The sequence below is a fragment of the Meriones unguiculatus genome, chromosome 1, assembly GCF_030254825.1.
Source record: "Meriones unguiculatus strain TT.TT164.6M chromosome 1, Bangor_MerUng_6.1, whole genome shotgun sequence".
In the NCBI taxonomy this organism is placed as follows: domain Eukaryota; kingdom Metazoa; phylum Chordata; class Mammalia; order Rodentia; family Muridae; genus Meriones; species Meriones unguiculatus.
The window spans coordinates 5,107,545-5,131,865 of NC_083349.1; the positions used below are offsets into that span (position 1 = coordinate 5,107,545).

At 51.1% G+C, this 24,321-nt stretch overlaps 2 protein-coding genes and 1 pseudogene across 3 annotated transcripts in view; 2 read left to right on the top strand and 1 right to left on the bottom strand.

The window, feature by feature from the left end:
• Positions 1-1,669, bottom strand: part of Shank1 (SH3 and multiple ankyrin repeat domains 1) — a 49,285-nt gene extending 47,616 nt beyond the window's left edge. Inside the window, 1 exon segment of the mRNA XM_060380047.1 lies at positions 1,199-1,669. The gene's annotated coding sequence lies outside the window, so the exon portion shown is untranslated.
• Positions 1,670-1,904: 235 nt separating this feature from the next.
• Positions 1,905-7,295, top strand: Clec11a (C-type lectin domain containing 11A). 2 transcript variants are annotated; one of them, XM_060380087.1, is made up of 4 exons: positions 1,905-3,910; positions 5,270-5,471; positions 5,711-5,902; positions 6,723-7,295. In XM_060380087.1, exons 1-4 carry the CDS (start codon positions 3,857-3,859, stop codon positions 7,166-7,168), a joined length of 894 nt encoding a protein of 297 aa, XP_060236070.1. In that variant the 5' UTR covers positions 1,905-3,856; the 3' UTR covers positions 7,169-7,295. The 2 variants fall into 2 exon arrangements, with proteins under 2 accessions (XP_060236070.1, XP_021483590.1); XM_021627915.2 differs by lacking the exon at positions 1,905-3,910 and adding an exon at positions 4,387-5,125.
• Positions 7,296-10,996: 3,701 nt separating this feature from the next.
• On the top strand, positions 10,997-13,447 carry LOC132653079 (ribosome production factor 1-like; annotated as a pseudogene).
• The last annotated feature ends 10,874 nt before the right edge of the window (positions 13,448-24,321 follow it).

Below are 24,321 nucleotides of genomic sequence, written 5' to 3' on the forward strand. Positions count from 1 at the left end.
AGAGTTCCAAGAACTGTAGGCGAGCAGGCGTCTAACCGTGAGCTAAGGACCCCTCCCCCTCGCGGGGACCGAGTTCCGAAGCCCCCCCCCGTGCCCCGGGTACCACGCATAGCTGCCCAACCCGCGGGGCTTGGAAGCTCAGTCCGCTGACCGCCCTACAGCAGATTCCACCTGGCACTGTGACCTCAGCCACTCCCCCTCGGCTGACCCTGGCTGATGTCCTGCAGTCCCAGCTCTGCGGGCACGGGGTGGCAGGTGGAATGAAAGGTCAGCAGGGGCCGGGTCCCCCATAGTGCGGGCTCCACTGCCCCAACACCCAGGACAGCTCGGGCCCCTCCCCCTCCGGCCTCGAGGGAGGGAGCGGGCACACTCCGCCGGGGCGGCATGAATCAAAAGCTCGGCGGCTAAGAATAGCTGGCACGCAGCTGGTACCGAGACGGGTTGAGGAATCGGCGAGGGGGGTTGGCAAAGGGGAGAGAGGGGGTGCCCTGCCAGGCTGCGGGGGGACAGGGCACGACTGGCTTGGCCAGGAGCCGGCCCGGGGAGAATGAATGGAGGTGGAGGAAGGCGGGAGCAAGGAGGCTGGGGAGGGGATAGCCCGGGTCGAGAGAGGGAGCCGGGACTGGGGGCGGGAGCAGAAGGGGCGCGCCGGCCCGCGGAGAAGAAACCGGAGGCGCGATGGGCACGCGAGGCGCGGGTGGGAAGGACCTGGAGACGCCTGGAAAGGGCGACGGGTCCAGGCGGTGTAGGAGGCTCTGGCCCAGACCCTGGGCTTGGAGGTGTTGGGGACAAGGGTAACCTAGGGGAGGGGCCCAGGTGCGCCGGGGTGGGCGAAGTAGGGGAGTGGCGGAGCCGCGTTGGGAGGCGGGGACCAGGACCCTGTCTTGACCACGGAGAGCCTGGGAGACCAGTATGGCTTAGGGGGCGCAGCACGTGGGGGATGGGGCACACCCTCCTAGCAAGGATGCGATCTGGGACGGGGCACTCGGGACCGGGTCGCAACCCAATTTGATGTCACCCGTAGGGGCCATGCTACCTTCCACACCCGCACTCCCCCCACACACACCCTAAATGTACACCCAGGCCGGAGCCGGCGCCAGGCCAAGGACATCCCGGGCGCCTCCGCCCTCTCCCGCAACCCCAGCTCTCGGAACTGCACCCTACCCCAGAGCCTCCCCGTGGTGCCCCATGCCCTTACCTGCCTGGCGGGGCTGCTGAGTCCCGGTCGGCGGCGCCCGCGGCCCCTCCCCCCTCCCCCCACCCCCCACCCCCCCGGAGACGGGGGACCCTCAGGCCATGCCCCACCGCCCCGGAGGGCGAGCGGGCCGGGGAGGGGGCGGGCGAGGGCCGGGGGGAGGGCGGGGGGGCCGCGGACCTCACCCCCCCCGCGGGCCGGGCCGGGCCATCCGCAGCGCGCCCCCCCTATCTGCCGCGCCCGCGCGCCCCTCCTTGCCCGCCCCGGGGCTGGGGTCCGGCCGGGCTACGCGCGCCGCGGCTCCCGCCGGCTCTGCCTCCTCCTCCTCTGCCTGGGGCCGCCGCGCCGCCGCCTGCTCCTGCTCGGCGCCTCCACTGCCACCCGGCTCGCTCTCTCGCACTCACTGTCTCTCCCTCACCCGGTCTCTCTCTCTCTCTCTCTCTCTCTCTCTCTCTCTCTCTCTCTCTCTCTCTCTCTCTTGCTCTCCTCTCTCTCCCTCCCCTCCCTCCGCCCTCTCCCCTCCCTCCGGGAGCCCGCAGAGAGATATCGCCCCTCCCTGCGCCCCCAAACCTCGCCCATCCTCCCCCCCAACGCAACTCCGCCCCCTCCCCTCGCCCTCCTCCACCCTTCATCTCCACTGCCCCACCCCCAAACCCAGACTCCACCCCTGCTTATCCCCACGTATCCCCACGGGGTCCTGCTTCTCCCAGGGGAGCCCCGCTTCCACAGCGCTCCCCACCCTTTCTACACATGGTGGGGTGCTGCTTGTATTTGCAGTGTCTGTATATCCCCAAATCGGTTGCTGTGGGCTATAGATTCCTGTCCTGTACCCCAAATGTGTGTGTGTGACACGTACACTCACACAACTTTTCATATAAGCCCACACACGGAAGTACCTGAGATAGCTACATGTTCCTTCCCCCAGGCTGGTCCTGTAAACCACGCATACCACAGCTGCCTACTCCTTAGGGCATGCTTGCCCAGTACACATGACCAGACACACACACCTAGCTTCATGTTACGATGCCACGCCGGGTCACAGCATATGGACAGCACCCTGCAAGATTTACCTACATCATACTCCGATTGCATCTGCAGATCTGCCCACAAGAAGCACACGGAAGACCAGCCTTGTGTACTGTCCTGGCGAGCTCACCGCCCCCCGTCCATCACAGATGTGTGCACCTGTTCCACTGCGCACCCTGCTCCTAGCTCCTCCTCCGCAGCTATCCCGAGTACATGATAGGTGGCAGGTTCAGGGACGTCTTTCCTCCAAAGCACAGAGAGGCTAAGTAATTTGTCCCTAGTCACCCAGCTATAAAGAGGTGATGTCAAGGGTGAAGAACACAGAGGCTTTCTCCACTGGCCTGCTACGGTGTTCCAAAGAACATGCCTGAGGTCATTGATCCTCATTCATCCTGCATCGCCTCCAGTCTCACACACATGGGCACACAAAGCTAATTGTGTGCAGGTAGTTAGCACCGGTACATTCTCAGAGGCAAGGCAGATTCATTCAGCATCCTTCGACCCTCTTCAGCTCTGAGGTCCACTTTGCCCAGCCTGGTCCCCAGGGCCACTAGGAAACACCAGCACCCACAGAGGGCAGCTCTAGGTAGCTTCTGGGTTCCTCCTCAGCTGCAGGCTCTCTGGGGCATCCTGGGATAAGCTGGAGTTGGTACCCAGCTCAGAGAAGCCCTCATATCGATGCACCCACCCAGGTGCTGAGCAGCTGAGCCCATGGAGAACAGCTGCTGGCGCTGACTGGTGCTGACAAGAGCGCTGAGTGGCTATGGAGCACGCTACAGTTTACAAGGCCTTTCTGCACTGCATGGAGATCTCCAGCCTCCGGAGAGAGACCTCTGTGCTACAGACGAGCATCCGAGAGGCTCTGAGGTAGCCAGAAGGCTGCCCAAGGTCACACTGCCCTCCGTGCACCAGGCTTTCTCGAAAACTGGTGTGTTCCTTTCCGAGCCCCCCCCCCCCCCCGGGGCTCTCAGCAGCGAGGGCAGATGTGAGGCACCTGCGTGGAGCCAGCAGCTTTCGCCAGATGCTGCCACACCCGTGACCTCCACAGGGCTGCCATGTCTCTGAGCTTCTTCCCTTTCTCCTTGCCTGAGCCTGAGCCTGAGCCCCTAGATCTCCGTCTCATCAATTGGCAGAATCTGCTGGACTAAAGCTGGAAAAGCCCTGCAGGACTCATGGGTCTGGCATGCAGTGGGCATGGCACAGCCTCCTGCTTTCCTGGCTTTGGATCCTCCCACTGCCCTCAGCACCTCCACTCAGGCAGACACCTTGAGAACTGAGGTGCAACCTTATCACAAAAGTCTGTCTTTAAGGCCTTTGACGAAGCTGTTGTTACTCTGCTAGAACAGTGGCCTTATTCAGCAGCTTAACTGAGCACCTACTAGGTGGTAGGAAGCCCTGTTTTGACTAGGGGATGCAGAAGTCCCCCCAAGTCCATGCCTTGCAAGAGACAAAGGTGACTAAACCGGTCAGATGACACCTAGAAGAAAAGAGGGCATTTCAGGAAAGCATTTCATGGCGGTCGGAGCTGGAGCTCCAGTAACAAGGAGCTGAGGGAAGGGTTCGGATGGCGGAACAGGCTAGGGAGGACACAGAGGAGGAGGAGGAGGGTGAGAGGCGAGGGTGAGACTGCAGAAAATGGTTCTCTCCCAGGCCCCAGCCCTGCATGCTGCACTGAGGACCGAGCCCCAGGTTTGGCTTCTCTCCTGCTTCTGATGGGAAGGTGAGGAAGCAGGGGCGTGGGGAGTAATGCGATCTGATTTATGGTTTGGAAGGATTGCTCTGGCTGCGGCAGGCAAGCAGCCCAGATTGGAGGGGCTCTGTGGAAGGAGGGGGAGCAGGGGAGGGGACTGCAGTGGTCTAGGCTGGGATGAGGCAGCTTGCAGAATGTTCTCTCTTCAGAGCCTGGGGCTTGCTCGGCACACTTCCTGGAGATACCTGCTCTGACTGTTAACCCCTTCTTCTCCCTTGATGGGGGACCCGCCACCGCTTCCCACCCCATGTCAGCCTGCTCAGGGCCTGGCCTGCAGGAGAATCTCGGAGTTACACCTTTCAAGGGACACACATGCATGCTGCTCACACATGTGCCCACAAGCAGGCACATACAAGGGCTGGGAGGGCCACGGATAGGCCATCTGGGTGGGGGTTGGGAGAGCCCTGGAGCCTGGGAATGGTAGAGGAGTCCCTTCACTAGGCCATGTGGTAAGTGGTGACCACAGGATAATAACAACCTCAGCATACTCTGCAGTCTGCCCCCTCGGTAATGGCCAAGAGAGGGAGAAGGGAAGAGCCAAAAGGCAGCATCCTATCGTGGCCTGCTTTTTTCTGAGAAGGCTCCTGGACCAAGGCTGAAGCCTGCCAGTATCAAGAATGCCCTGGAGAACTACCTCCATCTTTCTTCTGTCTATCTAAGTGCTTGTACTTGCAAAAGGGTGGCAAGAAAGGCAGAAGTCTGGAAAGTAGCAAGGGTTGGGTGTGGGGAGACCAAGGCAGGATCAGGCTTTGGAACGTTGGAGGTTTCCGGCCACAGAGGCAGAGCCTCCTGGAAGCCAAGAGGGGCGGAGAGACACACCAAGAGAAGCTGAGGAGACCAAAAGTTGGGACAGAGCAGACCAGGAGGGGAGTCAGAAGAGAAAGGCAGGGAAAAGGATCAAGGGGCTGGTGATCTGTGCACAGGACTGGGACAGTCTCCAGTCTGACACCCCACTTCTACCCCAGGCATTCTGACCTCTACTAGTTTGCTGCTGGAAGCCCAGCTGGATGCAGGCAGCTTGGCTCTTGGGGGCCCTAGTGGTCCCTCAGATTTTGGGTTTTGGCCATGGAGCCAGGGGTCTTGGGAGGGAGTGGGAGGGAGGCTGGGGAGGTGCTCTGGAGGAGGAGCGAGAACGGGAGTCACTGATGTTGAAGGTGAGTGTTGGAGGAGCACTGTGGGCTTGCGATGAAGGTTGTAGAGATGGGCAAAGAAAAGTAACGGGGCTTAGATGGGGCAATGGGTTCAGAGAAATCGCTGAGAGGGGAGGTAGGAAGGAGACTGACATGCGTTCTCTGCAGAACCTACAGGAGGCCCTAGGGCGGCCCCCTGGAGTGGGAAATAAGGATAATCTTGCTGAAAATCCTGAAGGCAAAGGGGTCTGGGGGACCAAGGAGACCCAAGGGGAAGAAGAGGAAGAGGAAAACACCACAGCACCTTCTTCTAGACCCAGTCCTTTCCCCAGCCCTTCTCCCACACCCGAGGACGCCATCACTTACATCTGTGAGTACCCAGAAGCCAGGATGGCCTGTCTTTCAATCACTGACCCATCCGGAGGCCAGGCACATCAGAGGAGCCCCAGGCCCCGAGATGTGCCTGTCCAGAGCCCAAACCACTGAACTTCATCTATATGGTCCAGATCGCCTGGATGCATCCCCCTCTTGGGAGTTAGAGAGCCATGCCCTCCCATGTTCTGAGGGCCCCTGACTGTGGCTCCAGTTGAGCATTCTGTCCTTTCACAGTGGGCCGCTTGGCTAGCCTGGATGCAGGCCTCCACCAATTGCACGTCCGTTTGCACGGTTTGGACACCCGTGTGGTTGAGCTGACCCAGGGGCTGCGGCAACTGAGGAATGCTGCGAGAGACACCGGCGACTCCGTGCAAGCCCTGAAGGAGGCACAGGTCCGTGCTGAGCAGGAGCACGGCCGCTTGGAGGGTGAGTCTCTGCAGCACCAAGAGGGCCTGGATGGGAGAGGGGGCCTGGGGACCACGGGTGTCAGGATACCAGAAGACCCACACAGAACTGGGATGTGTTGGCACATCTGGAGCTAGATCGTGAGGTGGGTGAGACTCGGCTTCAACCTGTGCCACACCCTGAAAGCCCCACCCATTGTCTGGAACCGCCTACGCCCTAGCCACGCCCTCCAAAGGCCCTGGCTCCGCCTCATTAGACACTGCGGCTCTAACAAGGCTTCCCTGGACCCACATTTTTCCACCTACAAATGCTTTGGCCCTGCCCTTGACAGCCTGGCCAGGCCTCATTGGTCAATGAAGTTCTAACCCCTCCTACTGTCCACGCCCTCTTTGTCCTCAGTGCTTTGGCTCCTCCTGATTATAGTTTCGACCACTTAAGGGCTCTCTCCTTTTAGCCACGCCTCCAGCAGCACCGTCTTGGTCTTCCTGGGCACAGCAGTTCTAACTTTGACTCTGCCCTCTTTGAGCTCCTAACGCTGTGGCGACGCCCCCTGCAGCCCCGGCTCTGCTCTTTGGTCTCTCCGGCATCCGCGTTTTGGCCCCGCCCCCAGTGGGCCTGCCTCCACCTCACTGGCCATGCTTCATCTAACCCGCCTTCACCTGATCCCGCCCTCTACCCTCAGGCGCCGCTCCACTGCTCTGGCTCCTCCCTCTACCTACCTGCCCCGCCCTCTCCTGACTCTGGCAACCTTGGTTCCACCTCATTGATCACCTAAAGGCCTAGCTCTGGCTCCGCCCCCTCCTGCCCACTACGTTCTGACTCCGCCTCACCCTACACACAGGCTGCCTGAAGGGCCTGCGCCTAGGCCACAAGTGCTTCCTGCTCTCGCGAGACTTCGAGACACAGGCGGCCGCACAGGCGCGGTGCAAGGCGCGGGGCGGGAGCCTAGCTCAGCCTGCGGACCGCCAGCAGATGGATGCGCTAGGCCGGTACCTACGCGCTGCCCTCGCCCCCTACAACTGGCCGGTGTGGCTGGGGGTGCACGACCGGCGCTCGGAAGGGCTCTACCTTTTCGAGAACGGCCAGCGCGTGTCCTTCTTCGCCTGGCACCGCGCATCCAGCCTGGAGTCCGGTGCTCAGCCTAGTGCGGCATCACATCCATTCAGCCCGGATCAGCCCAATGGCGGCGTCCTGGAGAACTGCGTGGCGCAGGCCTCGGACGACGGTACCTGGTGGGATCATGACTGCGAGCGGCGCCTCTACTTCGTCTGCGAGTTCCCCTTCTAGAGAGCCTGTCCCTGCCCCGGAGCTCAGGCACACATTCTGCTCCGTGCACCCTACTGTTACGGGTTTGGAGTTGCTCAGAGATTCACCATGACCATGAATAAATTTTAAGAAGAGGCTTTTTATTTTAGACACTGGTACCCAGGCTGATTGGGACCAGGTCTGCACCTGAGAGCGCTCCCAAGCTGCAGCTTCTGGCCAGATCAGCCTAGAACTTGTAAAGGCGAAAAACAGGATAATGTGTAGTCTGCCTACATGTAGGCTGGAGCTTAAATTTTAACATACATGCCTTGCAGTTGTCCTAGTCCCTTTTTGAGCAGAGTAAACAAGTTTAATTACAAAAGCACAAACAGCAGTAAGTCTTATGACTAAATTTGCTAGAACAGCAAATTTTACAAGATCAGTCAATTTAAGAATAGTTTTCAATGTCTTGGAGAAGAGTGAAGTGGCCTGCTAGCGTACAGCCCGAACAAGCTAGGGCCTTGCTTACATGTTAGGCTTTTTTTGCTTTTGGTTTCTCAAGCACGATCAGTCTAAGCTTTTAAATGTAAGGTTAACCGTCATACCCACAATGTGCACTCAGCATCCTGTAACCAACATGGTGCACCCTGAGCCCAGCTCCATGCACTCTGCACACAGTGCACCCTGCATCTTGACCCGAAAGTCCAGCCAATGCCGACTGCCCCCCCCGCCGCCTTTCCCACCCAGGCCATGCAACTTCTCTATATCCCTACCTGTCCTTAAAACGCCAAGCTCCCAGCTAGGCCCAGTGCCAATAAATCCTTCTTTAATATAGTGTGAGGGTTGTGGAGCTACCTGGCCTTTATCTTGCCTGTGGCAAGTCAGGAAGTCCCAGACCCTGACTTTGGGACTTGTTTTTGTCTTTTTAAAATACAGCATGTCAGAGAGCACATGGGAGTAGGAACAGGTGTTTGTGCACCCCTGTGCACAGATGTCTGGAGTATTCACCCACCTCTGTAGGTGCCAGCGTCCCTAGCGCGCTTCCTCACGGGGCCTTTAGGACCTGAGTGCTGTCATTGTCTCAGACACTGGCCTTGGTCCTGAGCAGAGAGACGGAGGAAACATGAAGGTGTTTCCTGACATTTAATCTTGTTTTATGTTGACCAGTGTCTCAGACCTGTTTTCCCAGGGGCACCACTTCATCAAGCCCATTCCGTAGAGGAGAGACACCCACCACCTCCAGAGTATGTGAGGCCAGACACAACGCAAGGGCTTTGCTCACAGAACACTCAGGTTCCCTTAGCCTAGAAAGAAGCCAACTCAGCCTTTCCCCGCTCTGGCCCGGGTCTCCTAGTCAGACTGGTGGGCCGTCTCTCCTGTTTGGCATGTCTCTGGGTGGCCAGGTGAGGCCTTGCACACTACCGCTGGAAACGTGGAAGTAGCTGAACGTGTGCCACCAGCCACCCCTGCCCGTTACCACCCTTTACCATTTTCACGCCTTTATTTTCTGATCAACAGTACAATCCCTAGCCCTGGGCCAGCCTGACCCTCAGCATTTGCATTTGTGCAGGTAAAGGTGTTGTGTAGCTTTTTATGGGATGATGTGGACAGGTGTCTGTTCACCCCAGACAAGGCACTGGTGGCAGCCTGGAGAAACGACCCCACCCAAATATAGCTGGGAAACCAGTGAGTTTCTTGGGCTTACTTTGAAGAGCATGGGTCACTCAAAGGCAACTTCTTTACTGGAAAATCTGCCTCAGCACAGGCGATGACTCATGAAAGCTGTATCCTGGGAGCCCCTGTTACAGCTTGCAGGCAGCTCTGAAAGAGTCTCCTCTCTCTTAGCAATTCGTTATGGATTCTGTAACCTGGGGGAGGGGGTCTTTTGAATTTGTAGCTTTCTGAACTTACTGGTTCCTACCACCCTCCACCCTCCCTCCAAGCAGGGATTTTTTTTTTTTTTTAAGATGTCTTTTCTTGCATATATGTGTGTAGAACACGAGTGTGTCTGATACCCGAGGAGGTCCAGAGAGAGCAGGTCCCCTAGAACTTGAGTTACAGATGGTTGTGAACCCTGATATGGATGCTGGGGATCATCCTGGGTCCTCTGCAAGAGCAACAAGTGCTCTTAACCAGGGAGCAAATTCTCCAGCCCCCATGAAGTGGTACTATAGGGGGGAGGAATAATTTGCAAACAAAGGGGTTCTCTGCTCCCCTTCTCGTATGTCAGGATTAGCTTCGCATCCTCATTGCTGTGATGAGAGGGAGGGAGGTTTCAGCTCACAGGGCAGGGAAGGCATGGTGTCTGGAACAGCCTGGCTGTGATAACAAGCACTTGAAGGTGTAGGCGAACTTTTATCTACTTTATTTGCATTTCGTTCTTACACCTCTACCTCCCTTCAACCCCTAAACACTAGATAGGAGAGAAAGAAGGTTCAAAAGAAGGTTCATGGGGAAAAGGGACTTAGTTTAGACTTAGTTCCTTGGTGCAAGTCCAGTCTTCGTAGTCAGGATATCCAGCAGTACGGCAAACAGCAGCAGGATGAACTAGCAGCAGCCTTTTTCCTCCTCTGACTCCCGTTCCTCTCAGTGCTCTGGCATTTATACCCTCTCAGAGTCTTCAGGATTAAACTCTCTGCCACTGGCAAAGACCACGCCATTCTCCGAGCCTGCAGGAGGCAATCATAGTTAACAGCTGTGGACAGTCTAAAAGCAGCCCATATCCCACACTCGGGATTAAAACAAAAGCATATACATAACATAACTGAGTTTTTAAAGAAACCCAAACTTCCAGTACATGAAGGTGCTGGCGTTCATATCTGAGAAGCTTGGTGAACAGCTCAGGCCACAAGTGGAACCATGTGGTCCTCCTCAAAAGCCAGCTCTGGGTCACCAACCTTGCCCCCCTTCTTAAAAGTTTGAGAAATCCCAGAGAAGACACACAGTCTAGGGACTGAGTATTCAGACACAAGCCTGCAGGGTCTGAGGGGGTATTTCAGACCCACACACTAAGGAGCACAAAGCAGACAACATCATGGGCCCAGGAATGGGAGTGTGATCCTGACTGTTTCTGCCAGTGCTCCTCTCTCAACCATGGCCCCTTAAATGTCACGTCTAGATACACTGTTGGATGGAGGAGCCATGCTAATTATCTCCAGAACAGACACCCCCCTCTAGAGGCATTCTCAATCCCAGGGCCCCAGAAAAGTACAAACAATAGGAGTCAGTGGGATCTGGTGGTGTACATCTTTAATCCCAGCCCTGGGAAGATCTCAGTGAGTTCCAGTCCAGCCTGGTCTGCATAGCAAGTTCTAAGACAGACAGGGGAAACCCATCTCATCAAAACAAAACAAACAGACAAACAGGAGCAGTGCTCTGGCTTTTGATCAGGGATTGGAAAGATGGCTCGGTGACTGAGAGCACTGATTGCTTTTCTAGAGGACCTGGGTTCAATTCCCACATTGTGAGGTGGCTCACAATCCGCTGTAACTCAGGTCCAGAGGATCTGGCCTCCACAGGCGCTGCACATACACACATGCAGGCGCTGCACATACATGCAGGCAAAGCATCTATATACATAAAATAAGAATTTAACAGGGAAAATTTAAATACATAAATAAAGTGGGCAGTGATGGCGCATACCTTTAATCCTAGCAGTTGGGAGGCAGAAGCAGGTGGATCTCTGAGTTCCAGGCCAGCCTGGTCTACAGAGTGTGTTCCAGGACAGCCAGGGCTACACAGAGAAACCCTGTCTTGAAAAAACCAGAAAAAAAAATATTGTAACGTAATTTGTAAGTGTTTTCCCCCCCTGGGGTTACAGGTGAGCACCATTGTGCCAAGCTTTAAAATTCGTTTCTTAAAAGACTTTTATGAGTATGAGCAGGAGGGTGACACTCAGGGTTCAAGACTCAGGCCACCAGTTCTGACGCCATAATCCTATGTGAAGGTTAGTTTTAACTGTTAAATTGACATGATGTAGAATCCCCTGGGAAGTGAGTCTCAGTGAGAGGTCTGCGGAGATGGTTTAATGGTTAAGAGGACTTGTTGCTTTTGCAGAGGACCCAGGTTCAATTTCAACACCCGCATGGTGGCTCACAGCCATCTATAACGCCAGTTCTACGGGATCCAGCAGCCATGTGTGTGCTGCACGTAGCTGCAGAGAACTCGTTCACACACACAACATAAAATGTACAGAAGCAACCTGGCGAAGGTCAGGGAGAAGAGTGGCAGGGGCGGCAAGAGAGGCTCGAAGAGGAAAGCGCCACCGAAGAGCCTCAGGAGGCCGCAGTCTTGAGCGGTGCAGTGTCAGAGAGGCAGGTGCAGCCCGCCAAAGCAGCTGCCTTCCCTCCAGGCTTCAGTATCTTGGAGATTAAGAACAAACTGCAGGGACCCTTGATGCTCACACAGTGGAAACAGCAGCAGCCAAAGGAAAGGTGTGCAGCTTAGGAAAAAAAAAAAAAAAACAAACTTAAAAAAGGGGCTCTTGGTGATAAGGCTCTACCAAAGCCTTTACCCACGACCATTGACAGTCAGCCAGTCTACAATAAAACCATGGTGGATCCCAATGGTGAAGAGGTGGTTTGTGTGGAAGCTACAGATGAATTTGCTTCTTACGTCAACACAGAGACACCTCCTATGATTCTCGTAACAACATCGGATAGACCTCCTGGGGGAACAGTACAGCTTGGAGCGGCTCTCAACAGTTACACCATGTTTACATGTTTACTACAGAAGAGGAATGGCTCTTAAAAAAAGACAATTACCCCACAGTGCAATGCAAGAGATTTCACAGCCCTGGTCGTTATTAATGAAGACTGTAAAACACCGAATGGACTTACCTTCAAGTCACTTGCCAAAAGTCCAGCTGCTCCTTTTAAAATGAGTACTGTTGCAGGCTATTAATATTTACTGTTGACATATCTTCTGGTAAAGCTGCTGTTAAAAACAGCTGTATACACAAATCACCACACAGACTGGGTTTATTTAATTAGAACACAAGGCCGGGCAATAATTACTCCCTCTTAAACCTCCAAGCCCTCATAGTTTCCTAACATTTAGATTTTACCCATTATACTTGCTTTTTGTGAAATCTTAGGCCTGGTTCATTGTTGTTCAAAGGTCTGTCCTCCAGCTCTGCTCTCCTAGTTCTGCCCCTGCCCTTTTGCCTCCCACTCTTTCACTCTTTTCCTGTCCTCTGGCTCCTCCCCTCTCCTGCCTACTCCTTCTCTATTGCTCAACATTGTGGCTGGTTATTTTATTATGGATGTTTACGCAAAGTTGAGACAGGTGATGCTTAGAATAAGTATCACAAGGTAATGTCTGTATTGAAACCAGAGAGTGGGGGAGAGAAATCAACATTTGAATGAACAAGGGTAAAGTGTATACATTCCAAAAGAACATTATACCAACAGAGTAGTTTTGTCTTCATAAAGAAATTAAGAGCCGAGGCAAAGACTCCACAGAACATGTACCTGAGATAATTCTGAATAACTTTACAACACAGCTAGGTCGTCCCATTGGACATATTTTGCTTCTCTCTTTCCTCATAATCCTCAATTTATTAGAAGGTAGCCACAGTCCATAATCAGTGGGATTATATTTTCTTCAGATTTCACAGATACATATTCAAGAGTGAAGAGAAAGTGGGAATTCAGGAACTTGGACCATGTTTTACCTTGGAATTATGATCTCTTCAGAAGGGAATCTTTGATTCTAAATGTGGAGAGTATGGATGGGTCCATAAGCCATAGAAAATGGATATAAATTGAAGAAAAATCCATTTATAAAATACTAGGGGAGTAGTATTGAATTTTGCTGAATAGGCCTGTCTTGAAAAACTTTGTAATTTAACAAAACACCCTTTTCAAAATGAAATTTATTGATTTTATAAATCTTATATTTGAACAAAAGACTGACTGCTGTGAATTTCCACTCCATATAGTATATATAAATAAATGTAATTTTGGTGAGAGTCTAAAAAGTCCTAAAACTGGCTGTCATTTCGGGTTAGTTGTGAATAATTTAATTGGAATGAAGATTCAAACTAACTTTCTAATTTTCACTCCCAAAGAACTTGTAGGCTAGAGAAAGTATTATTGGTAGGTAGTGTGTAACCTGATTTAAGAGCACTCTTGGAGGCCGCCAAGACCTGGAGCAAAGTCAGGTCAGTGAAGCTAACCCTTCATCCCTGTTTACCTGGCCCTTTCTATCTAGTTAGCCTAGACTGCCGGACCTCATTCAGGCACTGTCTAGAGTTCTCAAGCTCCCCCTACTAATGGAACTCTTATTTCCAGATTGAGGCAACTATCTTCTTGGTGTAACTGATTGCTAATACCATTACAAAGGTTTTTGTCTGGAGTCTTTTGTTGTTGCCTATGTGAGTTCAGAGGGCAATGTGAAGCGTCCTGCATCTCTTTCTGTCTTATTTATCAAGCAGGGTCTTTCATTAAACCTGGAGCTGACCGTGTAACCCATGCTGGTGGCCAAAGCACGATCCCCCAAGTGCTGGGGTCGTAGGCATGCCCAGCCATGCCCAGCTTTCTGCACAGGTGGCAGGGGGTCTGAACTCAGCTCTAGGTGCATAGCAAGTGCTCGTATTCACTGAGCCGTCTCCCCACCCATGTTTGGAATATTTAAAGGGAGTCCTGGGACTAACTGTAGGACAGAAACTGGAAGTCTCTCAGTCTTTGAACAAAGATTTGCAGTTGTTCTGTAAGTTCCTAGATGCCTTGCCATATGTGTATGTATGTATGTATATATATATGGCATTGAGTCTTAAGAGTTGGTGTTGAAAAGGTTAATTCACACCACACTTCATAATAAGAACAAAATTTTGTGTGCTGTTTTATTGTATGCTATAGCCAGTGTATACATTATAGTTAAACTTTGCGAAACAGGCTGGAGAGATGGCTCAGAGGTTAAGCGTTCTGGCTGCTTTTCCAGAGTTCCTGAGTTCAATTCCCAGCAACCACATAGTGGCTTATAACCACCTATAATGAGATCTGGTGCCCTCTTCTAGTGTGCAGGCACACATGCAGGCAGAACCCTGCATACATAATAAATAAATAAATAAATAAATAAATAAATCTTAAAAAAAAAAAAAACAAAACAAAAATCTATGAAAATTCAGGGAGGTAGATATTAAGGAATGACAAGTAGAAGATTGTATCGTATGCATGTGTTACAGGGAAGCTTTTGCATAGACGTCAAATTTAGTTCTTGTGAATATTACTGGTTTGAGAAACCTAAAGGGAGAAAAAAAAAAAAAAGATAAAGTATCGAACAGTTAACTTAAAAAAAATTTATTGGGGAACAGGCCCAAAACAAGATGATCCCCTCCAGGGACCATGTAATTCCAAGAGCCCAAGACAGCCACCATGGGACCAGACAGGAAGCTAGCCTGAGATGACCACAAGTCCGGAGCAGCGGAGGCACCGGTGGGCAGACCACACACAAGATGACCCCCGTTCAGTGCCGTACTGCACAGGCAGGACATAGCACTCCTAAGATGGCCCTAGAGACCCTGGACACCACTAAGAGGAGCAAGAGAATGGTGGGAAAATGGAAGAGAAAGAGAAGCAGAAGGATGTATGCACACTGAAGAGAGGCAGAACTGGAGACTCGAGGGTAGTGAGGTGAGGTGAGAAGCCAGTGATGCCACCAATGGCCACGGTGAGGTCCTGGCCTATGATGCCCCTGAGGACCATGTCTGCGTCTGTGGCCATGTTGATATCTAAAGGCTGTGCAAAATGGCCCCACCCCTCACCTGGGCATCATGGGAGTGCTGTTCCTGAGGGCTCTACAGCAGGAGAGCTGATCCTGCCCCTCACCAGCTGCAGTGCTTGGGAGAGGAGGCCCGCACATTGCCCAGGAAGCACAATAGAGCTGACCCTGGTTTCTGGAGTTGTAGGTGAGCTGGTCCCAAGAGCATGAGCATGGGAGAGCTGGCGCTGCCATGAATCTTCCATTTGGCAGCACGGATGAAGACAGATGTCTTCCCCAACCCCCTTGCCACCTGCAGCAGGCAGGAGAGCTGGTCCTCAAGGCATGAGAACAGGAGAGCTGGCCCTTCCCCTCACAGGTTGAAGTACTTGGGAGAGTGAGCCCTGCACCTCACATGAGTAGCACAGTAAAGCTTGCCCTGATGGTGTGGGCATGGATGAGCTGGCCCCAGGGGCATGAGAGCAGAACTGTCCCTGTCTCTTGCTGGTGGAAGCACTGAATGACCTAGGCAGGGCAGGGATGGAGAGCTTGCCCTGGGGGTGGAGAGCTGGAGCTGGCAGGCTGACCAGCTCAGCTACCTCTCAGGACCAAATCCAGGGCTTTGAGTTGGCCCACCCCAACATCTACTCCATCTATGAACTGCTGGAACATGTGAAGGGGCTGGTTATAAGATCCAAAATTACTGGATCTCCATGACACCGGGCAACAACAGAATATCTGAATGGAGTTCCAGTGAAGATTCAGTATGGATAGTATAGCAGAAACCAGAGGCCTCGAACCAGACTAATGACTCATTGTAATAAGGATGTGCAAGCAGAGAATGTGGACAAAAGGGTATACTGTGTGAGACACTGTGACACACTGCAACTTCCACAATGAGATTTTTTTTTTTTTACTTTTTAGGGAGCAGATTGCAAGGGTGGAGGGCAGGTACAGGGGATGGGGAGATGAGCAAGATTGGGTTGCGTAATGTGAAATTCACAAAGAACCAATAAAAAGTTTAAAAAAAAAATGGCCAGTGGTGGTGGCACACTCCTTTAATACCAGCACTTGAGAAGCAGAGGCAATGGATTTCAGGATACAAGCCCAGCTTGATTTACAGAGTGAATTCCAGGACAGCCAGGGCTACACGGAGAAACTCTGTCTCAAAAAACAAAAACACAATCAAACAAACAAAAAGAATAAAATTTTGAGCTGGGTGTGGTAGCACATGCCTTTAATCCCAGCACTCCTCAAGGCAGAGGCAGGTGAATCGCTGTGAGTTCCAGGCTAACCAGGTCTACAAAGCAAGTTCAGGACAGCCAAGGCTACAGGGAGAAACCTTGTCATGAAAAACAAAAGAAACAAGAAAAAGGATAAATCTTAAAAAGTATAAAAAAAGAGAGTCTAAATGAACTTTTGATAGAGCAGGTGGGCCTGTGGGCATGTCTGTGAGGATACCCTTAATTAGGTTAAGTGACATGGGACAACCCTTCCCAAGTGTGGGCAGCACCGTTGGACTGGGCCTGGACTGCATGTGAAGGAGGGAGCTGAGCACCAGCGTGCATCAAGCCGTTCCTCTCTGCTCCTGCCTGTGGCTGTGATGGGGCCACTGCCTGGAATTGTGAGCCAGACCAACCCTTTCTCCAAACCTGTTGCTTTTGTTCAGGTATTTCCTCACAGCTGCAGAAATGGAATTCGACAGCCAGTTACGGAAGCTGAGGCAGGAAGAATCACAAGTTCCTTCTTCCCACCCAGAGGAGTTAAGGATTCCCCCCTTGTTTTGTCTGAGAAAGCTACACACCCATCATCCCTCTCTCCTTCCCTTTCTTCCTGCTCTGGCTTTCTTGTTTGTGTACGTGTGTAGAGTTGGTGTGTGAGAGATGTGTGCACCATGGTGCTTGTGTGAAAACCAGAGGACAACCTTGGGTTATCAGGTCCAAAGAGAACTCCTTTCCCAAATTCCCAAACACGGAAGGGATGTGGCTGTCTGGGGTGCCTCTCAGCATACCAAAGCTCATGCTGCTTTCCAGGCTCCCTCAGTACCCTAAGTATCTGCCACACATTTCAGTGTTCATGCTGCTTTCCAGGCTCCCTCAGTACCCCAAGAACCTGCCACACATTTCAGTGTCCATGCTCGCAGCCCAGCCCTCCTCATCTCCTCCCCTGCCCTAAATTCCCCCAGCTCACAGGCTTCCCACCCTGCAGCAACTCATTCTCCATATAACCCTGCTAGTTTGGATATGCACACTCTTTTTTTCTTCATCTCTCTGCTCAGGTCCAGTCTGATGGCCATGGTCATTCTACTTCTTTCTCTCTATCCTCTGGACTCTTCTAAATGCCTCTGGCTATTCTCTCATTCATATTTGTTAGGTTTCAAACCTGGGACAAATGGCTGAGGTGCCTATTTAATTATCAAAGTAGACACTGGCCACTAGGTTCTCTCAGCATCCCTCAGTCCACTTACAGGGTCCTCCTGGCTGGCATACCCACCCCCTCTTCTAAACTCCAACCAGGAGAATCTACAGCAGCTAAGATCCCTAGGTACTACTACAAGAGCCCAAGGTCTGAGATTACTGAGAGAAGGAAGAATCAAGAGCTGCAAGGCTTTTGGGACTGCAAATCCCAAGTGGGTGGCTATGGAGCGGGCATCATTTCCAGTCTCCAGCAGTTCTTGTAGCAAGCTCCACCTTCTCTTTCCACTAGGTGTTAGCCTACATTTCCCAGTGTGCCTGAGGACCACACCCGTGGCAATGAGGTGAGAGATTGGCTGTCTGCAATGAAAACTGAGTTCTCCACACACACACACACACACACACACACACACACACACACACACACACACTGGGCTCACCTCATGCACCTCCGGAAATGTCCAGTCTCAGGAACACCTTTCCAACTAGTGCTGAAACAAACGAACGAACGAACAAACAAAAACCTGTTAATTTTTTTAAAAGTGAAATTGTTTTACGTAAAATAAATGTGCAGGGAACAGTTAGAAAGAGCTGGGTGTCGACTATTCATCCCAAAGGTTAGAGCAGAAAGACCACGACCCCAGACCATCACGGCCAAGCTAATTAAAACAAGTAATTAATTAAAGCAAGCTTTTTTTTTTTATTTGAGTATATGGGCTACCTCCCCGTAAGGTGGGATTCAATAGGTCAGCACTGGACTTGCAGAAGACATTTTTTTATAGCTCAGAGCTAGGGGGTTTCCAATTGGAGGATTTGGTGGGCAAAATAGTCAGGCTTACAGGAGCAAAACAAGTTAGTCATAACGACCTCCTGAAACAAAGGCATAATTTCAAGTTGGTCATAACAAGGTGATCATAACAACCTTTTGAAACAAAGGTGGGATTGCAAGATGGTTTTAAACAATTTTTGAAACAATGACACAAATGCTGTTTCCTGGAACATGCAGTACAGAATCATTTGTAGTTAAGGTTACAGGTGGAACATAGCCAATCTTTGAGAAACAGGTTTAATCTTAAGCAGAAATGAGCCTAGTTTGTCTTTACTATAAAATGACTTTTATGCCTAAAATGGAGGCAGGCTGGTTCTTCACAACATTATTGGATAGAATATTAAACACACATGAAAATTCTTTGCAGCCAGATGCGAAAGCTGACACCTGCAATGTCAGCATTTGGGAAGATGAGGATTGTTGCAAGTTTTACACTAGCCTGGATTAAAGAGTGAACCCCTGTCTCAGACAGACAGACAAACGGATAGACTCAAGAGGGCTGAGGAGATGGCTCAGTCAGTCAGTGCTTGCCCTGAAAGAGTGAAGACCTGAGCTTTATCCCCAGTGCCATGAAAAGGCCAGGCTTTGCAGAGAGAGAGTCTGCAGCCCTAGAGCTGAGAGGCAGAGGCAGGGAGATCAAGTGGATTCGGGAACCATTGTCCAGGAAACTGACCCAACCATGTTCAGTGACCCTATCTCAAAGTATGAGGGGGGGAGGTGATTGAGGAAGATACAGGATGCCGGTCTGAAGGGAGGTGGGGGCAATATTATTTTAAAAGATTTTTTCACCTGCTAGTGGGGAGTTTTACACATGCTAGGCAAGCACACTACCTACACTGAGCTGGACCCCTCAAAAAACTCAATTTTTCCTGGAAAATACTTGCTGATGCTGCACCACAACAACTTTGAAAGCAATAAGAAACTAAGATACATCTTATTTAGAAAAAAAATCTCAGGGCCAGCAAGATGGTATGACAAGCAATGGAGCTTGTGGCCAAGCTAGACACCGTAAGTCTGAACACTGTGACCCATGTAGTGGGAGGAGAATGTGACCTGCAAGAAGTTGTCCTTTGACCTCCGCACAGTGCGTGTCACGTGCATGTTCACACACCAGCACACATAAAATAAGTTAAATGTAAAAGCAAAAGAGCAGAACAACCGGCTGTTTCTAGCCTGGATCACCAACAAAGACTGTGGGTATGGGGTTGGTGAAATGGTTGTTGAGAGAACCAGCCTCCCCTCCCCAACCCCATTAACCTTCACAGACACAGTATGAAGACGGGATGCTTTCTATGGAGAGCTGCGTATTGCGGGCGTCGGAGGACAACCTGCAGGAGTCAGTTCCCTCCTGTCACCACGTGGGTCCTGTTCGATGCTCAAGTTACCAGTCTTGGTAGCTCGCTCTTCTATCCCCTGAGCCATCTCAGATGACCTCAGCCAAGAATCCTTGTCAGTGACTAAGTGACTGTGATCTTGCCAGCAAAAAAGATGGATTATCCCCTTTTTTTTCCAGACATGATTTCAGATAGTTCAGTGGTGTGCATTGCGGCATTTTAGAAAGTAAAGTGCTCGGGTGGTGAAGTGGTAGGATTCACTCACAGAAGGAGTTTTGAAAGCTAAGGTGCATCTCTTGGCAGTTGTCTATCTGTACTGTGGAGGGGGAGGGGAGCAGATTTTTATGGTTCTAGCTAGTTTTAATTCCGCAGTATAGATTTCTTTTTGAGGCATTTAGTGATTGTCACATATTCTGGCTCTGGATCAATCAGTATTTACGGAAAGAGTTTTCTGGTGCAAGGGTATCTTAGCAATGGAGAACAAAGGAAAACCACAAAGTCACACCATACAACAAACGCCACACGAGAGATTTATTGGGGAGAAACAGAATGGCGGCTGCCTCTGAGTGGGAACAGAGACAGCAGCAGGCTGGGCAGAGGGGGCAGACTTCAAGATTTTTGGGAGCATGTGCAATGAGCTAGTGAAGCAAAGTCCAGCCATTAACCCTGAGTCATAGGAGTGGGCACAGGCCAGAGGCAGGGTTGATTGTCCACTGGCCAGTTATCCTACACTCCTCCCTTTTCTGTTTATCTACTATTGATAACCGATCTGGGGTTAGGAGAGGGGGCAATGTCATTGTTAAACTACCTCTTGATGTTTGGGGGTATTGAAGTCCTTGGGGCAAGCTTGATCACCATCAGGTCGTAACTGAGTGTGGTAGGCCTCTGGTTCCATAGCCAGGGACTGACAACCCTGTAATAAAAACTGATGAAAGATCCAGTTAGATATCTTTTGAATTTGTTGTTGAAGAAATCTAGACAAGAAGTTTATAAGATCTTCACCTGCTACCATCCCTAGTTTTGGAAAGAGGAATGCCATGGCACAAGTAAGTCCCAGACCACCCAACAGGTAGGCAACTATAAATCTGAGTGCCACAGAGGACAGAGGCGTCATGAGCATTCAGGCATAGGGGGCTGAGTGGTCATGCTGAGGGTGAGGGTAGTATTAGTCTGAAGCATCCAGTGTGCCCACAAAGTGTATCCTTGAGGAGTTAAGGCGCCCTGCAATACCGACCAGATAAGGGGCAGCAGTGGTATTTGGCTCAGAGCAATTTACAAAGGGTAATGAAGGGAGAGGTGACAGGGGATAGATGAAGCCACAGCAGTGGTTATGAGCTTGCTATGGGAGGAATGCACGACCAGCATTCTCCAAAGCAGCCAGGCAGAGTGCTGTTTGGTAGCTGATATACAGAGGCTAAGGTCTGAAACGAGATGGAGTGACCATGAGGAGAAAGTGGTAAGATCAGTGTCATCCAAGAGGGAAGACACTAGGGAGGTACGAGCCTTTGATGAATGTTGGATCACATCTTCTATTTCTATATCTAGATGTTGGGAGAATAGGGTGTGCAGTCTTTGTGCTTTGAGCGTGCCCTCCGGGTGCTGCTGAACAAGTCAGTTTGTCAGTGAGAGCCTCCTCCCTTCTGCTGCCCCCTGGGTCTTGAATGTAGAGGTGGAAGGACCCTCCTATATGTAAAGATGAGACCAAGATGGGCCAGATATGTCTCCTGGTATTTGCAGGATCAACATCCATAGTTTCTGCCCACTTCTTACAGTAACTGTCCTGTTGGTCATAAAGAAAACAGGCTTGAGGGTAAGTAGGCTGGTGAAGGAGAGATGTGTATGTGGTTATAGGAAACTGGATTGTCTTTTGACAGCCTGCTGTGGAGCAATTTCCCAACCCTGTTAGGATGGGCTGTTGGTTAGAGGTGGGGTCTCTTGGACATTAAACATTCGTCTGTAACAGCTACCTCAGACATGTGTAGATCAGAAGAAATGGAGGAGGAGGGAGCAAGGCTTAATCCAATGCAGCTGAGCATGGTCAGCTGTCTGAGAGCTCATTTTTCTGAAATCAAAGGCAGTCTCCTTGTGTTCTGGAGATTAAGGGAGAAGGGGCCTGTGGGAGTTGAAATGTAAAGTGGAAATTCATCTATCTCCTTGTTTAAAAAAAATTTTTTTTTTTTTTTTTTTTTTTTTTGGTTTAAGATGTGAGAAGACAGGTTTACATTGTGAGCGAAGGGTTTAATATGTGAGACATGTATCCAGGTAGGGGAGGCTCTCAAGTTTAGCAGCCGTGGGAGTGACAAGGATGACTCTGAAAGGGCCTTTCCATTTCCAGGAAGAGGGGTGAGGGTTGCTAGTCTGGGAGAATGTTCATGACGCATCCATCCTCTGTGGCACTCAGCTTTACAGTTGCCTATCTGTGGGGTGGTCTGGGACCTGTGCCCTGGTGTTCCTCTTTCCAAAACTAGCTATGACACCAGGTGAAGAATCCTTGCCAGGGTCCCCCATATTAAAAGATGATAGGCTGGATGGTCAGGTGGCTGTGGCATAGAGCACAGGTGTGTGAGCAGGGGCTGAGCCAGTGAATGGGGAGAGGCGAAGGCCAAGATATCAGTCACCCATAAATAAGCTCAAACAGAAATGGAGGCCATTAGAGGAGGACCCTCAGCCTAGGAGAGTTAGGGTGGCAGCTTTTCCCAATCCGGGCAAAGCTCTTGTGAAAGCTTAGTAAGAATGTTTTTGAGGGAGAGACTGGTTCACTCAACCTTTCCCAAGGACTAGAAAGAATATGGGATATAGAATTGGCAAGAGAGTTTGAGAGCCTTGGATAAAGTTTGAGGGATCTGAGAAGTAAACTCAGGGCCATTATATGATGGAAGGGAGGTTGGGACTCCAAAGCAAGGGATAATTTCTCAGAGGAGAACATCCGAGACTATTCCACCATTTTGTTGGTGGTCGGGAATGCGTCCACCCAAAGAACCAGGAGGGGTCAGGTTTGCATGACAGTGGGCATGTGGGTAAATGGAGTTGCCAGTTGATCCCTGAGAGAGATCCCCTGGCCTGGTGAGCGGGAGTGAGGGGGAAGGCTATGGTGACTAGAGTTGGAATTTGATACCTGATAAATCTTGCAAAAGGCAGTAAAAGCCTTTGAGAAGGACAAATCCTCAGGGTGGGCCTTGATGAACTGAGACTGTTGTGGGGTCCACTTAATCTAACATAACTCAAACACCAGGTCAATGCAGGTGACAAAAACTTATTGTAATCAAGCTGCTACTGATCGACCAGGGCCACAGAGCAGACTGGGAAGCTGAGCTACGACCCTGAAGAAACCATGTATAACATATTTAAAGGTGACATTGATAGGATATGCCACACTTACCTCTCAGCACTCCAAACCTCCTCTCCCCACCAATACCCACTCTCTCTCTCTCCAAGTCTCAGCGACGAACATCTCCAACCTCTAAGGAAAACCTTTTGTGCCCCATGTGCTGGAGAGGTATCTAGGAATTCTACATCTGAGTCCACAGGCAGCAGGAAGAGACAACAAGCCAATAGGCCTGGCTTGAGCTTATGGAACCTCAAGGCCCAACCTCCAGTGACACACTTTTTCCAACAAGGCCTCATCTCTGATAATGCCACTCCCTATGCATTTATGGGGCCATTTTCATTCAAAATATGCACACACACACACGTCACAGTTTGCAGTTGAGGGTGTCCCCAAGACTGAGAGAAGATAGACTGATACCTGCGTCAGGGATAATAGCCCAAGGAGACTCAGCTCCTGAAGCCAGAAGGTGAAAAGCTGAGCTCAGGAATGGGTTTCATCTAGGGGAAACGGTCAGGAAAAAGGTAAAGAGGGCCAGCTGTAGCCTTAAAGATCTTGGCTGGGGGTACCTTTGCCTCCAAGAGTACGAGAGGAGTGCCAGACACTCAACAGTCACTTCCCCAGACCCAAGGAAGTGTTTACACCTACTGAGGGGGAAACTTACCAAATTGCCTCTGGTGGATGGGATGCTGAGCCCAAAGGAGAGCCTGGACTGGAGATGAAGGACAGCTCAGATCCCAAGAGGGAATACAGGCACCAGAGGAGCCTGTCTGAGTCATGGCACCAAGGAAAAAGTTTTTCAGTGCAAGGGGATCTTAGCAATTGGGAATCAAGGGATTCCACAGAGTCACATCACTCAACAAACCTCACACAAGGCATTTGTTGAGGAGAGACACAGAGTGGCGGCGGCCTCTGAGTGGGAACAGGGACAGCAGCCGGCTGGGCAGAGGGGCAGGCTTTATAGAGGTTTTGGAGCATGGGCTAGCAGGAAAGTGTAGTGAAGTCAGAAGTATTGCTCAGCCATTAACTTTGAGTCCTAGTGGTGGGGATTTTCAGTCCCAGGGACAGGACAGAGACAGGGTGATTTCCACTGGCTTTTTACTCTACACTGACTGTAAAAGAATGGAGGCAGGTCTCGTGTAGCCTGGCTCCTCAACCCGGCAAACCTGATGTTTACACAACACTTTGTCTAAATGGTTTGTCTAAACACTTTATCTTGATGGTTTTCTAATTTGGTCTGTTGATTCAGTGGCCTCTCTCTCTCTCCCTCCCTCTTTCTCTCTCTTTCTATCTCTGTATGTGTGTTCACACATAGTTCACTGCTTGGCTAGGCTGGCTGACCAGTCAGCCCCTTGATTGCCTCCTCAGCCCTAGCATCACATGCCACCACACACAGCTTATGTGTGAGTGTTTGAGATCCAAATTCAGGTCCTCATGATTGACTGGCAGGCTCTTTACTCACTGAACCCTCAGGCGTAAGTGCCCTCAGTGGGATCTGTCACAGGACTCTCCCTTATAAGTTGAGGATGCAATCTGGGCTCAGCACCAAGCTTAGTAACTGCCTTTGTAGCCTCCTTTACAAAACGTGTCTT